Source organism: Saimiri boliviensis, chromosome 6 (genome assembly GCF_048565385.1).
Source record: "Saimiri boliviensis isolate mSaiBol1 chromosome 6, mSaiBol1.pri, whole genome shotgun sequence".
Lineage (NCBI taxonomy): Eukaryota > Metazoa > Chordata > Mammalia > Primates > Cebidae > Saimiri > Saimiri boliviensis.
In genome coordinates, this window is record NC_133454.1 from 77,887,745 (window position 1) to 77,904,329 (window position 16,585).

Genomic DNA, 16,585 nt, shown 5'->3' on the forward strand with positions numbered 1-16,585 from the left:
TCACCATGTTAGCCAGGATGGTCTTAATCTCCTGACCTCGTGATCCACCTGCCTTAGCCTCCCAAAGTGCTGGGATTACAGGCGTTAGCCACTGCGCCTGGCCTGAAATCCTTCTTAAGTCTTAACACTGACCATTGCATACGTGTGCAGTTGTTCCCTGTGCAGACCTGAGTTAACACTCTTGCATTTATCTGTTTTCCTTTACTATGGATTTGGCTCATTTTTTTCTTGGAATACACAGTGTCTGTACACTGTGTGCATAGTATGTGAGACAGTACATGATAAATATTTGTTTAAAGACCATCTTAAAGGCTCTCATGTGGAAAAGGAATTGTGCTTTTTCATGCATATCAATGAGCAAACATGGAAGACATGATATGTATTTTTAAGAATTTTCAAATACTCAGGATTATTCCTTTCTTCAAACCCTTATTTCTGGGTTCTGTGAATTCTCTGAATTGATGCTGAAATTCTGAGTATATTTACAAAGGATATGTACATTTTTCTAGAGAGAAAATATAGTTTTAGGCTGAGTGCAGTGGCTCACACCTGTAAGCCTAGCACTTTGGAAGGTGAGGCAGAAGGATCACTTGAGCCCATGAGTTCGACACCAGCCTGAGCAATATAATGAGACCCCATCTCTACAAAAAAAATTTTTTTTAATTAGCCAGGTGTGGTAGCATGTACCTGTAGTCCCAGCCACTTGGGAGGCTGAGGAGATCAGTTGAACCCTGGCAGTAGAGGCTGCAATGAGCTGTGATCATGACTCTATACTCCAGCCTGGGTGACAGAGCGAGACCCAGGGAAAGGGAAAGGGGGCAAGAAAGAAAGGAAGATATGAAAGGAGGGAGGAAGAGGGAGGGAGGGGAAAGAAGGAAAGAAAGAGAGACAGTGAGAAGGAAAGAAAGAAAAGAAAGAGAAAAGGAAGAGAAGAGAAAGAAAAAAGAAAGATAGCTTTAGAAAGAAAGAAAGAAAATAGCTTTTATCAGATTCTCAAAGGGGTATGTAACCCCAAAATAGGATTCATTGCTGCAAGTTTCAGTTACTGAAACATATCATTCAAGGTAAGTTTTTTTCCCTAGGTTACACTACTTCAGTACCTTCTCTTTCCCAAAAACAGAATTTACAATATTAGTAGCTTAATCATCTTAAATTTTAAGCATTTATTGACTGCCCATTATATGTCAAATACTAAAGAAATAGCGGTAGGACAGATCCAAGATGGCCGACTAGGTGCAGCTCAGGATTGCAGCTCCCAGCAAAAGCGTGGAGGGTTAGGGGACGTCGCATTTCCAGACAGATTTTTAATGCCCAGAGACCAGGAGATTCCCAGGCAGAGAAGCCCCACAGGTCACCAGCGCGGCTGTTTTGGCCGGTGCAGCAGGTCTCTGCACAAAATACATGGGTCAGGGCACTGTTTTAGCTGGCAACTGCAGCTCCTGGGAGACAGAGTTGCCCATTCAACTGATAAAAAAGGAGACTGAAACAGGGAGCCAGGCCAGGATATTCCTGGGCAAAAAAGTGCCACAAATCTCAGTGCAGCTATTTCAGCCAGCACAGTGGGTTGCCACACGGGAAATCACACAGATCCTGGTGCCTTTTCAACAGGTGACTAGAACACCTGGGAGACAGAGTCACCCAATCAACTGGAAAAAAAAAAAAAAAAAGGAGTCTGAGGCAGGGAGCCAGGTGACCAGGCTAGGCTGGTCCCACCCTCACAAAAAACAGCAATTGAAAATGCTCGGGATTGAGAGTTTCACAGCAAGCACAGCTGAACATGGGATGGTTCAGCTCTGTGGGGGAGGGGCATCTGCCATTACTGAGGCAGTCCACCACTATGGAGGTAGTTTGCCATTGCTGGGGCAGCCCACCATTACAGAGAGAGTCCACCATTACAGAGGTGGGCCGCCATAGCTGAGGCAGTTCTAACTATACCTGTATAAACAGGACTGCAGGGAAGTTCACAGAGCAGCTGGGCAGAGCCTACAGGAGCTTAGCAAAGCCTCTGCATGCAGACTGTGACTAGGCTGCCTCCTCGCTGGGCAGAGAAGCCCTGTAAAAAGGCAGTAGCATGACAGAAACTTATAAATAAAGGCCTAACTCCCTGGGACAGAGCACCTGGGGGAAAAAAAGGCGTTTATGAGTTCTGCTGCAGCAGACTTAAACGTACCTGCCCAGCAGCTCTGAAAGAACAATGAAGCTCACAGCTCAGCACTTGAGCTCCTATACAGGACACACTGTCTCCTCAAGCAGCTCCCTGACTCCCGTATATCCAAAGAGTCATCTCATAAAGGAGAGCTCAGACTGACCAACCTGGCAGGTATCCTTCTGGGACAAAGATAGCAGAAGAAACTGGCAGCAACCCTTACTGTTCTGCAGCTGCTGCAGGGCCTGGGGTGAACCTCAGCAGTCCTGCAGCAGAGGGGCCTGACTGTTAGAAGGAAAACTAAGAAGCAGAAAGAAATAACTTTATCATCAACAAACAGAATGTCCACTCAGAGACCCAATCTGAGTCAACAACTACAAAGACAACAGGTGGTAAAAACCACAAAGATGGGAAGAAACCAGCGCAAAAAGGATGAAAACACCCGAAACCAGAACACCTCTCCTCCTACAAGGGATCACAACTCCTCACCAGCAAGGGAACAAGGCTGGATAGAGAATGAGTGTGATGAATTGACAGAAACAGGCTTCAGAAGGTGGGTAATAAGAAACTTCAATATAGTATTGGAAGTTCTAGCCAGAGCAATCAGCCAAGAAAAAGAAATAAAGGGTATTCAAATAGGAAAGGAGGAAGTCAAATTGTCTCTATTTGCAGATGACATGATTGTATATCTAGAAGACCCCGTTGTCTCAGCCCAAAATCTCTTGAAACTGATAAGCAACTTCAGCAAAGTCTCAGGATACAAAATCAATGTGCAAAAATCACAAGCATTCTTATACACCAATAACAGACTTAAAGAGAGCCAAATCAAGAACGAACTGCCATTCACAATTGCTAGATAGAGAATAAAATACCTAGGAATACAACTAACAAGGAACATAAAGGACCTCTTCAAGTAGAACTACAGATCACTGCTCAATGAAATAAGAGAGGACACAAATAGATGGAGGCATATTCCATGCTCACGGTTAGGAAGAATGAGTATTGTGAAAATGGCCATACTGCCCAAAGTAATTTACAGATTCAACGCTATCCCCATCAGGCTACCAATGACCTTCTTCACAGAACTGGAAAGAAACACCTTAAACTTCACATGGAACCAAGAGAGAGCCCGCATAGCCAAGTCAATTCTAAGCAAAAAGAACAAAGCGGGAGAAATCACACGACTGGACTTCAAACTATACTACAAGGCTACAGTAATCAAAACAGCATGGTACTGGTACCAAAACAGAGATATAAACCAATGGAACAGAACAGAGGCCTCGGAGGCAACACCACACATCTACAACCATCTGATCTTTGACAAACCTGACAAAAACAAGCAATGGGGAAAGGATTCCTTGTTTAATAAATGGTGTTGGAAAAACTGGCTAGCCATGTGCAGAAAGCAGAAACGGGACCTCACACTAAAATTAACTCCAGATGGATTAAAGACTTAAATATAAGACCTAACACCACAAAAACCCTAGGAGAAAATCTAGGCAAAACCATTCAGGACATAGGCATATGCAAAGACTTGATGACCAAAACACCAAAAGCATTGGCAACAAAAGCCAAAATAGACAAATGGGACCTAATCAAACTCCACAGCTTCTGCACAGCAAAAGAAACAGTCATTAGAGTGAATCGGCAACCAACAGAATGGGAAAAAAAATTTTGCCAGCTACCTATCTGACAAACGGCTGATAGCCAGAATCTGCAAAGAACTAAAAAAGATTTACAAGGGAAAAAAAAAGCCCATTCAAAAGTGGGTGAAGTATATGAACAGACACTTTTACAAAAGAAGACATACATAAGGCCAATAAACATGAAAAAATGCTCATCACTTGTCATTAGAGAAATGCAAATCAAAACTACATTGAGATACCATCTCACACCAGTTAGAATGGTGATCATTAAAAAATCTGGAGACAACAGATGCTGGAGAGGATGTGGAGAAATTGGAATACTTTTATATCATTGGTTGGAGTGTAAATTAGTTCAACCATTGTGGAAGACAGTGTGGCAATTCCTCAAGGACCTAGAAATAGAAATTCCATTTGACCCAGCAATCCCATTACTGGGATTATAAATTGTTCTATTATAAGGACACATGCATATGAATGTTCATTGCAGCACTGTTTACAATAGCAAAGACTTGGAACCAACCCAAATGCCCATCGATGGTAGACTGGACAGGGAAAATGTGGCACATATACACCATGGAATACTATGCAGCCATAAAAAACGATGAGTTTGTGTCCTTTGTAGGGATATGGATGAACCTGGAAACCATCATTCTCAGCAAACTGACACAAAAACAGAAAACCAAACACCGCATGTTCTCACTTACAGGTGAGCATTGAACAACGAGAACACATGGATACAGGGAGGGGAGCATCACACACTGGGGTCTGCTGAGGGGAAAATAGGGGAGGGACAGTGGTGGGTGGGGAGTTGGGGAGAGATAGCTTGGGGAGAAATGCCAGATATAGGTGATGGGGAGGAAGGCAGCAAATCACACTGCCATGTGTGTACCTATGCAACAATCTTGCATATTCTTCATATGTACCCCAAAACCTAAAATGCAATAAAAAAAGAAAAAGAAAAAGAAATAAAAAGAACAAGGAACAATGCTTAAAGAGGTGTTAAGGCTGTCAGTTACTCAAGTCAAGCTACAGGAGATAGGGGATGAATCACAACCCTGCTTACACCTTGAAGATTCACTATGTCAGTGGCAACAAACTGTGCTTGCCTCTGCTCACATCATCTCCCTCCACCAACAGGCAAGTTAATTACGCAAATAAAGGCAGCAAGTTAATTACGCAAATAAAGGCAGTTGTGCAGTTGAAAGAACCTGGTTGCAGTAACTGGTAATCTTTTGCAGACCAGTAAAAATGGAGTTGAAGAAACAGCTGTAAGTTGGCACCATTTATGCAGATATAAGTTTCCTACTTACATCAAAAATAAGTAAATAAATGAAAGTAGAAAAAAAAGAAAGAAAGAAATAGTAAGCAAGACAAAGTCCCTGCCCTTGCAAATCTACATTCTAGAAGATGCAGGCAAATAAACGATTAAACACTTATGAATATTGCGTATCATATAGTGATGCCTACCATGGAGAATATAAAACATGATAAAATAGGGAATGTTGGGAGAGGAAATAATTATTTTAGTTAGGGTCATTAGGGGAAGTGTCTCTGAGGGGCTTTCATTTGAGCAGAAATCTGAATGATGAGAAGGGCACGGAGGGAAGAGAACAGCACTTCAGGAATAAAGAGAACTGAAAGTACAAAGATCCTAAGATGAGAACGCTGAATACCAACACTTGAGTTCTCATGGGAACAACCCATTCTAATCTCCACTCCACACTTTCTACAACTTTCAGAAGAGTGTCTCACTCACATTCAATAGTACTTGTTCAAGATAATTCACCATAATGGAAAGACAAGTTTAAAAAAAACAAACAAACCTGTTTTAGAAGAATCATCACTATTCAGGATTATCATGAATTTACTCTTCTTCAAGGCAGACAAATTAACAAAGTAGGTAAAAATCTTTGGGATTTTCAATAAGACAGAAAGAAAAAAAAAAGAACAAACGTGGAAATATGCGTTAGAAGTCTCTTCCAGGTGGATAATCTTACAATCTTACAAGCATAAAGATTATCAGGCAAATTCTGTAAATAGAATTATCTGTGTTCAATCAGCCTTCCAACCCTAAAGCTTGGTGCTTTACATTTATAGTGTGTATGATGCTAAAAGAATGGAACTACAGCCAATGTGCATAAAGCAGAGGGAAGTGGATTAGAGTTAAAAAGGAGCTGTCCAGCAATCAACAGCTTGAACACTACTGGAAGTGCTCAGACACCGTAAAACGATATCTTAAAGACGTTACAAGTGTAATTTACAGGAGAAAGTTACCAGTAGAACTTCATGACCTGTAGAGAATTGTTCTGGTTCCTCCTCCCACCCTTCAGCACCATGCCTTTACATTCATTCTGTAAAAGCCCCCCAGTTCAGCTAAGAGGATGAATTTTTAAACACCACATACATCATGCCAACAGCAAAGAATAAACAGATAAATACTGCTTCAATAAGGGGAACGTAATAATTTGTTTCAGTAACTAAAACTGGGGTTATTAAAATCTTCAAAATATATTTTTAAAGGCACAAGAAGAGCCTGAAGCAGTGGGCGCCCAGCACCAAGTTGAAAGAACATAGTGAATTAAGGTTTGCTGTACCAATTCCATTTGCCTTGATTTCGCACAAAGCGCGTCAGAAAGTACACGGTAACCCTAAAGAGGGAAACCCAGCTGGGAACCCTTGAACAGATGGTAACAAGATGAGTTAAGCCAGTGGGGGAAGAGAGAAGAGACTGCGCGTAAACAGGAGTATGCAAGGCCACCTAAAGAATGCCCAGACATGCATACATTCCTTGCTCTTCCTGCAGCAGAACCAGCTAGGCCGCCGCCCGCAGACAACCACGGAACCGTGGGGACTGGCCCTTCAAAGCCGTCTTGTCCGCCCTCTCCAGCCAGTTTGGTGGATATTTCGGTGAAGGCTGCAGACTCCCAGAGTCACCCCTCCCTCGAGCACCGTTCTCCGCATTCGTCGGCGCCAGGCAGCTCAGAGGGAGCTGGCCTGCTCTTACCTTCAGGTGTCGGTGGCGGCTCCTGCCGCTTCCCGCGGGACAGGAAGACCTTGGGGAGCAGCAGCGACAGAGCCAGGACGAGCCCAGAAGCCAGAGCGACTCTCTGCACTGTAGAGTACGCCATGACTGCTCACCGTGGCCGCAGGTGCAGACGCCAGCTGGAACCGGAACCGGAAGCGCAGCGCTCGCAGCCTCTCCCGACTCAATCGCGGGCGGCGCGGGCGGAGCGGACGGCGGCGCGCGAGGGACAAGGTGCGCGAGGTTCCCGCGCCCCCACCTCCACTGTCCGCCGCTGACGTGCTCCTCCCGCGTGGTTACTCGCCGCTGTAAATGGTACCCTCGCCTTCCCATTCATACTAACTAAAAACTCCCCCCTCCCTCTCTCCCTGTGTTCATCTGTTATTGAGTCCGGTGCATTCTACCGCCTATTATACATCAGGCCGACGTACCCGGATCTCCATCCCCATTTACCACCACTGCGCGCCACCCATCCGTAGACCACAACATCGAGTTCTTCCTCATTTCCATGAACTCACTGTCTTCCAGCTTCCACTCATGCCCCTCGCATTCATTCTCCATCTGCAGCCAGAGGTGGTAATGCTAAAACACAAGACTAATTTTCTCTCTCTACAGCTTAAAACCTTTTAACTCTCCATTATCTTCAGAACAACAGTCAAACTCCTGTGACCTCAACAGCCTGCATGATCTGGTCTTACCAATGCTCCTTCCAAACTGGATGATATGCTCTTTCTCTAGCATATTGCTTGTCTAAAGGGAAACTTTGCTCGTCCTGTTCCCACTGCCTGGAAAGTTCTTGACACCATCTCCACTTGTCAAAAACTTCTCTGAAGAACAGCTTAAAAACACTGTACCCTAAAACCTAAAACGCAATAATATATATATATATATATATATATATATATATATATGTAAACAAAACACTGCTGTCGCGAAACTTTTTCAGTCAGCCTCTCCTTCCTCTACAATCCCACCGGTCTTTGTTACTGTCTGCATTCGTTTGTTTAACATTTTAGAGTTTTTACTATGTTTTTACTATGAGTTTTTACTCAACTTGGCACTGCAGGGTCTCATGAATAAAATGGATTATCTTTGTAGGGCAAATAATTATCTTAAAAAAAAAATCAGGAAATATTCTGGCCCCTGGAGCAGTCTGCTCAACTGGTAGGAGGAAAAGTCAAGAAAAGCTCCTTTGAGAAGGTGAAATTTGAATTAGCTGTTGAAGAATGAGTAATTTACCAGGCAGACAGGTGGGATGGGTTAGAAAGGTATTCCAGGAAAAAGGAGGCCAAAAAAACGAAAGCAAAGGTGGAAGCTTCCTGGTGTGTTCAGAAGGGTATTGTTAATTCATTTCGGCGGGGGCAAAGAGTGGTGATAGGACACGAAGTGCACAAATACAGTGCACAGGAGATACATTGTAAAATGTATCTTAAGTAGAACTTCCAGTTAAACATGGCATGTGCAACATATGCATTTATCTTTACTTTCCTGAGACAGTGCCCAAAAATGAGAATAAAGAAATAAAGTGTATAAACTATAAGACTAAATAGAATGATAGAAAACGTGACAGCAGATGAGAAATGTCACTTTTGTAAGATTCACACGACACCATCCAATAGAAACATAATGCCAGCCACATATGTAATTTAAAATTTTTCAGTAGCCACATTTGAAAAGTAAAAATAGGTAAAATTTAATAATATTTTATTTAAACTAAGATATCAAAAACATCATTTCAAATTTTATCAGCACGATAGTGTGGCATGTTAGCTGCTACATTGGATAGCGCAGGTGTAGAGCATGAAAAGTTAGATGCCTTGGAAGGAAAGCCTGTAGGAAATAAACTAATTTGCCCCTCAGAACTTGTGCTCTTAAGAATTGGAGGTACTGGGCTTTTTTAAAGCCAAGGATGCAGAGTGGGGCTGAATGAAGGATTGGCTGGAAATCTGATTAAAAAAAAGCAGTTGAGACTGGATGCGGTGGCTCACACCTATAATCCCAGGGCTTTGGGAAGCCAAGGCCGGAGAATGGCTTCAGACCAGGAGTTCAAGGCCAGCCTGGGCAACATAGTGAGAGCCCTAATCTCTACTAAAATAATGTAACAATTTAAAAAAAAATGTAAAAAATTAGCCAGGCATGGTGGTGTGCACTCGTAGTCCCAACTACTCAGGAAGCTGAGGTGGGAAGATCACTTGAGCCCAAGAGTTTGAGGCTGCGTGAGCTATGATCATGTGAAACCACAATTAATTATGATATATAAAACAATAATACCTGAGGGAAGTCAGGAGGGGCACCCACTCCAACCTGGGTGACAGAGTGAGACCCTGTCTTTAACAAAAAAGTTGTTTAATTTTTTTTGAAGCAATGGGTATCTTCTAAATCTCTTTCCTCAATTCATGCAGCCAGATGGGTGCCCCTACTGGCTTCACTCGGGCATTATCATCATTGATGTTATTAAAATCACTAAAAGTTAGAGTACTGACTATGTTTTAGGCATCTTACATATCCTAATTAATCTTCCCAATAACTTCAAGAGGTAAGCAATATTATTATATACCTGTTTTACAGGTAAGAAAATGGATGTTCAGAAAACATAATTTACTTGCCAACAATTACACAGTAATAATGGAAGCTATGATTTGAACACAGGCATGCTTACTCAAGAACTTGCCCTCTTAGCTACCAGGTTGACTCTCTGGGGAGGTTTAGTCAGAAAAGCTCTGGACTCCTGGACAATAGGTGCAGCCTAGGGAGCAGGTGACTATGGGATGTGGTCTCTAAGAGGTACAGAGGAGTCTGGAATGACCCCCCGCCCCACAAATTCTAGCTTGAGTGACTGGGTAGACATTGATTCTATATAAAATGATTTTAAGAACAGAAGAATTAGGTTTGTGAGATAGATGGAGTTCAGATTTTGACTAGTTGGAGTTCCATGAAATATCCAAGTAGAAATACCCAGTTGGATATATGGATCTGGAGCTTAGAAGAGATGTTTGGTGGAAGTCATCAGCCCATCTATAATAAATGAAGCCAGGGAGAAGATGACATTAGTGAGAGTGTTCATGTAAAGTAATAAGAAGCCACAATGGAAACCTAGGTGACAACATTATGTTGAAGTTCCCATGTATAAGGACAGAAATGATGTGGGAAATAGTGATCCAAGTGCTAAAATATTTAATGAATGTGGAGTTACTACAAGGCTGGAAGGCGACAGGAACAGAGGAAGTAATGAGCAGCCAGACAACATGCTCTTCTGCGGAGCTGTGGTTTTTAAAGGAAGAAGGGGAAGAAGCAATTTGGAAGCAGCAAGGGGGAACAAGTTGGGAATCTATTCTATTCCCAGGCTTTGAGCTGTGGGATGAAAAATAGCTCTTAGGGAGAACTGCAAGGGAAACAGAGCCCAGAGGCAACATCCTAGTTTCCATTAGAAGAAAGTTAAGAAAAACTTCAAAGAAGTCAAAGATATAGGATATTTTTCTGATGATACATCTGGATTCTATATGGCACAGTTCAAGTGGAAGGTTTGGAAGTTAGAGATGGGTAAGAGATGGAGTCAGAGTAAAATATGAAGTGAGCAGGATGGAGATTAGTGGCCATGTGCAAATGGATGACCTGGAGGGCTTGGACTTTAGATGGTGGCCAAGATAAATGGGCAGAGGTCATGATCTCATTAGTCCTGGAAGTGGCCTCGAGAAAGGTGAAAATACAAAGTTATAGTCCAGAGTATTTGGCTTGGAACATATTCATTGTTGCAGTCAGATGAGGTGTGGGCCTAGAAGACATGGGAGCCTCCTCAAAGCAGCAGAGCTGTTAGGCAGCTCATGGAGCTGGGACAGCTTGGAGTGGGACCTGGAATGGCTGCTCTCTCTGGTGGCTGGTGGTATAACATCAGAGCCAGAAGTGCACTAAAATTGAAGAACTTAAGGGTTTAGGTTTTCCAATGAAGTATTGCTAGGGAGCTGAGCACAGTGGCTTGTGCCTGTAATTCTAGCACTTTGGGAGGCCTGGGCAGGCAGATCATCTGAGGTCAGGAGTTCAAGACCTGCTGGCCAACATGGTGAAACCCCGTCTCTACTAAAAATACAAAAATGAGCCAGGCGTGATGGCGCAGGCCTGTAATCCTAGGTACTCAGGAGGCTGAGGCAGGAGAATGGCTTGAACCCAGGAGGCAGAGGTTGCAATGAGCTGAGATGGCACCACTGCACTCCAACCTTGGCAACAGAGCAAGACTGTGTCTCAAAAAGAAAAAAAAAAAGGTAATGGTAGGGAATTCAGATCAGAAGTCTAATGGCTATAGGCTGAAGAAGGAGCAAATGACAAGGAAGTAGAGATACCAGATACAGCCCACTCTATAAGGAGCTGTCAAGAAAAGAAGGGATAAAAGTTACAGTGATAACCTGAGGGTGCCTTTTCTAAGGGAAGAGAAAAGCATGTTTATACATTTAGAAGAAAAATGTCAGAAAAGAGGAGATGGAAAATGTAGAAGCAAAGGAGATCAATGTTGGAGCAAAGCCCAGATTGTGGAGCAGACATAGGGGCCAACACTGAGCCTCGTGACAGTAGGGATCAGCTTAAAGGAAAGGAGATGGAGTGGATTCAGGTGCCTATATTAATAAAAGGAGTGGTATAGGGACAGAAAGTCAAGTGGTTTCATTTCTCATTGCTTCCGTTTTCTTGGTAAATGATGTGTTTGGGCCATTATCTGAGAAACGACTCAGGGTGGGGTGGGAAAGGACTTTTCGAGTGTGCTGAAGGTTTGGAAATGGGCAAAGAGGTATTCAGGGATCACTCCAGCTTTGCATATGGGCTCCCTTTGGTGCTTAAATGCAACCAGGGATTTTCTGTTCCCTCCCTGGGGACTTAACAGTATCTTCTAAACAGTATATTCTGGGCTGGACTTGGCATTCCCAAAGCATCCTTTGAGACTGGTAGCCTTCAAGGGACCCATTCCAGAAGACTGAAGGTGGTCAGCGGAGGGGAGACTGAGAGGCCCTTAGGGATCAGTTTTCAGTTGTGTCAATTGTCTTTTCATTAGACTAAAGGGAAAACTGGGCTCTACAAGGGGCAAAGATTTGCTGTCAATCGCCCTGATCATTCATGGCTCCACCAGGATTGAAACCCAGTTCTCCCAGCTCCCAGAGGAGGATTCTCTATACCACCTCCGCTGTGTATGCCAATTCTTTTGGACAGCAAAGAGGAAATAGTCTTCAAAAACAATAGCTAAACCCTTCATTTGCTGAACTTAAGAAATCTGTTTATTCCTTGTGTCCTTTTCCGACAGCCTTTGGGAAAGTGCCCCAGAATGTTGATCATTATGAGTTGGAAGGCTTTGTTCATGAAATCACCCATAAAGTCAAAATGTCTTTAACATCAGGGCACTTACTGAATTATAACATGGGGGTAGGGAAGTTGAGGAAACTATATTCCTTTTTTTTTTTTTTTGAGAAGGAGTCTCGCTCTGTTGCCAGGCTGGAGTGCAGTGGCATGATCAGCTCACTATAACCTCCAACTCCCTGGTTCAAGCGGTTTTCCTGCCTCAGCCTCCAAGTAGCTGGGATTACAGGCACGTGCCACCACACCCAACTAATTTTTGTCTTTTTAGTAGAGACAGGGTTTCACAATGTTGGCCAGGATGGTCTTGATCTCCTGACCTCATGATCTGCCCACTTCAGCCTCCCAAAGAAGTGCTGGGAATACAGGTGTGAGCCACCGTGCCAAGCCAGGAAACTATATTTCTAGGGCATTTACTTATAAGTCATTATGGAAAAACTTCTCCTGGGATTAAGTTGACAGCTATTTCTTTATTTCCTAAATATGAGGTCTCCCTGGAAGACAGGCCCATGAGGAACTGAAGAAAGAAGTGGGAGGCCAGAGGAGAACTCACACAGGGTATTTGGAGGACGAAGAATTCAGACTGGAAAATAAAAATAACGTGGGAGAGAAGCTGGGGAGGGGTGGGAAGAAAACAGAAGAAAGAGGAAGAAGTCCAAGAAAGAAGAAAATGGACATGAAGTAGTTGCTTTCTTATAAACTCCCTGCCCATGGTCTCCTAAGTCTTATCCAGTGTGCTTTCCCCTCCAGACCAGGCTGGAATCTGAGCTTGGGATCCTCTCCCACTCAAAAGACTTCCATGACTCCCTTTGGCTGCCATACTTAGTCTCAGCTCCTTGGCTACCCTTTCAAGGACCTTCATCCTTCAAGTATAATTCATCCTCTTGCTCCAAATCATCCCCTCCTCTCTGGGCCAGCATGAACTCTGTGTATTTGTCTCTTAAGATGCTCCTTTACCCACATTTCTTCCCTCCTCCCCTTTCATAGCCAATCTTCCCTAAAATATAAGGCCCAAACACTATGGACTTCTTTCAGGAGATTCTCCCAGATTCCACCCCATGCTGACTCTACCTTTCACTAGATTCCTGTGGACACTGTTTCTCATGGGTTTATTGGGCCTTTTCACTAGTTGGGAGTCACAGGAGGATAGGGTGCTTCTCCCATGGCATGGCTGAGCATAGAACTCATTCACAGCAGGTATTTATTCAAATATGAGGCTGCTAGTTTCTCACACATTGATTCTGCCACTGCTCCAAGCAACTAGACCTCTCTCCAGGAATCAGCAATCCATTTCCTTGAAGAGTCACCCCAGAGAGTCTCATTTCAAAAACTCACTGAATTTGCCACCAAATTTGTCCCTGAAGTGACTAATGATTAATTGTGTCAGTTTGGCTCGGTGATGGTGCCTAGATATGTGATCATACTTAATTTTGGATGTTTCTGTGAGGGTGTTTTGGATGGCATGAACATTTGAATCAGCAGACACTGAGTAAAGCAGATTGCCCTCCATAATGTGAGTGGACCTTATCCAATCATTTGAAGGCCTGAATAGAACAAAAGACCCACTTCCCCCCAGCAAGAAGGAATTCTGCAGCCAACTGAACTCTGGATTTGAATTGCAGCATCTGCCCTTCCTGGGTCTCCAGCCTGTTGGCCCACCTTGCAGGGTTTGGACTTGCCAGTTTCTAAAATAACATAAGCCAATTCCCTAAAATAAACCTCTCTCTCTCTCTGGCTTTGCCACCTCAGAGGAGATTCCAAGGATATACCTTAAGCTCTGAAAGTAATTTTAAAGAAGAGTCCAGGCCGGGCGCCGTGGCTTATGCCTGTAATCCCAGCACTTTGGGAGGCCAAGCCAGGCAGATCACAAGGTCAGGAGTCAAGACCAGCCTGGCCAACATGGTGAAACCCTGTCTCTACTAAAAATACAAAAATTAGCCGGGCATGGTGGTACGCACCTGTAATCCCAGCTACTCAGGAGGCTGAGGCAGGAGAATCGCTTGAACCTGGGAGGTGGAGGTTGCAGTGAGCCAAGATTCCCATTGCACTTCAGCCTGGGTGAGAGAGCTAGACTCTGTCTCAAAAAATAAAAATAAAATAAAAAAGAGTCCACTGTGGTGTCCTCATTGTGGAGAGTCATACACCTTACTACAGCCAGAAAATCAAGGTGGTTAGCAGGAAGATGAGACCCAGATGCCCAGAACACTGAGCAGAGGAGAGCAAGGCCTATAACTCTGAAGTTTAGAATGAAGAGATTAGAGAAGGAAGGCAAGAGATGGGACAGGATGCAGGGAGGAGGGTATATGGGACCTGGACTTTGAAAGATGGGTAGAATTTTGATCAGGGGTAAGGGAAATGTGATGAACACCTGCCAATTGTGGACGTCCACAATCTTTGAATACCCTTTCCTTGTTTGATGTTACCCACATTGAGAGTCTCACGTTCTCTGTGTAGAATCCAACAACCTACATTTCCCGGCCTCTCTTGCTACTAGGCAAATAGTTAACTGTTTCCCCGATCAGACGTACCTGTGTCCAACTTTAATTTGAAAGTCATCCGTGAGAGGAAACAGCGGTGTTTGTTTGGCCTTGCCTTTTTTGGTGGGTGAGGTAGCAGCATAGGTGGGATGCTCCTACGGCTGGCACAGCCACAGCGCAGTTTCCTGACAGGCAGAGCGGAGGCCATGCTGGTCTGGGATCTGTGGCACTGGAGCTTCCTTAGGAGGCCAGTTCTGTGGTGTGGCTCTGGGAGTTATTCCAAGCTCTGGGGCCCCAGTTTTCTCATGTGTGAAATGGAAACTGTGCTGCCTCCTTCCCGCTGAGCTAGCAAACGTGATAGAGCCTGGACAGCAATCGTGCATGAGACACAGCAGCAGCTGCGGCCGCTCACAGGCAGAGCTGAAGAAAGAAAATTGGAGTCAGAAAAGGGAAGAGTTCTTGAGGAAAACCTTTGGGAGGAAGCCTCTAGAAGGCCCATATTTCTTATCCTAAAGCTCTACGCAATTGGGGACAGATGGGTGAAGGTTAGGGTTATGAAGATAGAAGTTTCTTGGTGGTGAGTGGTCAAGGTGAGAATGTCCTTACTGCTTTCCTACCAGCTCTCCTCACTGGCCTCTGCCCCCGGAGCACGCAGAACAGAGAGAAGTCACAGCTGGATACCTTGGGCCTTTCTGCCTTGAATAAGGAGAAATAGTCTTTGGTGCCAATTAATTAAGCAAACTGATAGAAATTCCCCGCTTAAGTCACACTTTGCATATCCATAATCTCTGCACTACATTTTCTGTATACTTTACCCCTGGGTAAAAATTGGTGAGCATTTAAATGCTTCCTCACATAACCTTCCTAAAGCACACTCTTGCCTATAAATATTCATGCCACTGCCAAAACATTTATAAGCTTTCCCCAAAGGTGAAATGTGTGTAGTGTACTTTGTCTTCTGGGTATAAATATTATCCAATACATTTTGGTTACTATGAATAAACTAATTATTCCTGTAACCCTTTTAAAAAGGGTCATCTTCATGATGTGAATTTTTTAAAAAGTGTAATTACAATAATTGGATACTTAATCTAATTAAAATTTGCTTTATCTTTAATGGGAATTTGTCTAAAGAGGCAGAATGACAATTGGCTTTTTGATAATGACTGTTTTCTTTCTGCAGGGGATCAAGTTGGTGAAAACTGGAGAACCAGTCAGGTCTGTGTCTGCCAGTTCCCTGGTTACTGGGCAGAGCAAGTCCAGTCTCTGTTCTTCTTATGATCCACTACTTAAGTAGCAAATATGGGTTGTGGTTACTGGAAAAGGACTAGGGAAACTTTTTGTATTCCAGTAGATGAAGCTGCCCCTCTTTCTAGGAAGCAGTCTTTTGTTCCCCTGGACCCGTGATTGATCCACAGCAGGCATGTGATCTAAGCCTGATAGATCAGGTCCCTTGCTGGGCTTGCTGTAGCTGGAGGAGAAGCAGCTCCATGCTGCTTTGGGGGCCATGGGGCTAGAAGGAGTTGTAACGGATGGTATAGGTGCTCCACCCATATCCACTGGTTTACCCTTGAGGTTGCCTGCAGACAGTCCCTGCACACAAACTCAGCCCCTGTGTCTCTCTGAATAAAGCTGTCCTCTGGCCTGAGGAGCAAGCTAGGCCTTCTGGAGAGTTACGACTCCCAGAGCAACTCTCAAAACATGAAGGAGGAGAGTTGGCAGATAAACACCTCAGCTTCCTTGCTCTTCAGGGGCTCAGTTCTGAGCGGCGCTCCACACATTCTTTTTTAGGCATCCCAGTAGGATTGAGATCTACTTGCTCCAGCTGTAACCTACTCACTGAAACACCCGTTTGGGGTTTCCTCCCCTTCGTCTCACTTCCCTTCTCCCTCATTTTACTTCTTGGCGTCACCTTCCAAATAAAGGGGTACACCAAACTTTTGCCTTGGAGTCTGTTTGGACG

The 16,585-nt window shown here is 43.9% G+C and overlaps 1 protein-coding gene and 1 long non-coding RNA gene across 8 annotated transcripts in view; one reads left to right on the top strand and one right to left on the bottom strand.

Annotated features, from left to right (window-relative positions):
- The window catches only part of RIC3 (RIC3 acetylcholine receptor chaperone), an 81,337-nt gene extending 74,367 nt beyond the window's left edge, over window positions 1–6,970 (bottom strand). For 6 of the 7 annotated variants that reach the window (XR_012518083.1, XR_012518082.1, XM_003919811.4 and 3 more), the window contains exon 1: window positions 6,797–6,970. Coding sequence is in view for 4 of the 7 variants with exons in the window: in XM_003919811.4 (XP_003919860.1) it covers window positions 6,797–6,920 (124 nt within the window). In the remaining 3 variants the exon portion in view is untranslated. The remainder of the gene's footprint in view (window positions 1–6,796) is intronic. The other variant, XM_074401056.1, reaches the window with a different exon arrangement.
- A 42-nt stretch (window positions 6,971–7,012) lies between these two features.
- On the top strand, window positions 7,013–15,836 carry LOC104651791 (uncharacterized). Its single transcript, XR_745226.3, has 4 exons — window positions 7,013–7,129; window positions 7,913–8,014; window positions 12,634–12,703; window positions 15,806–15,836. It is a non-coding gene; the product is annotated as an uncharacterized LOC104651791 (long non-coding RNA).
- Window positions 15,837–16,585: the final 749 nt, after the last annotated feature.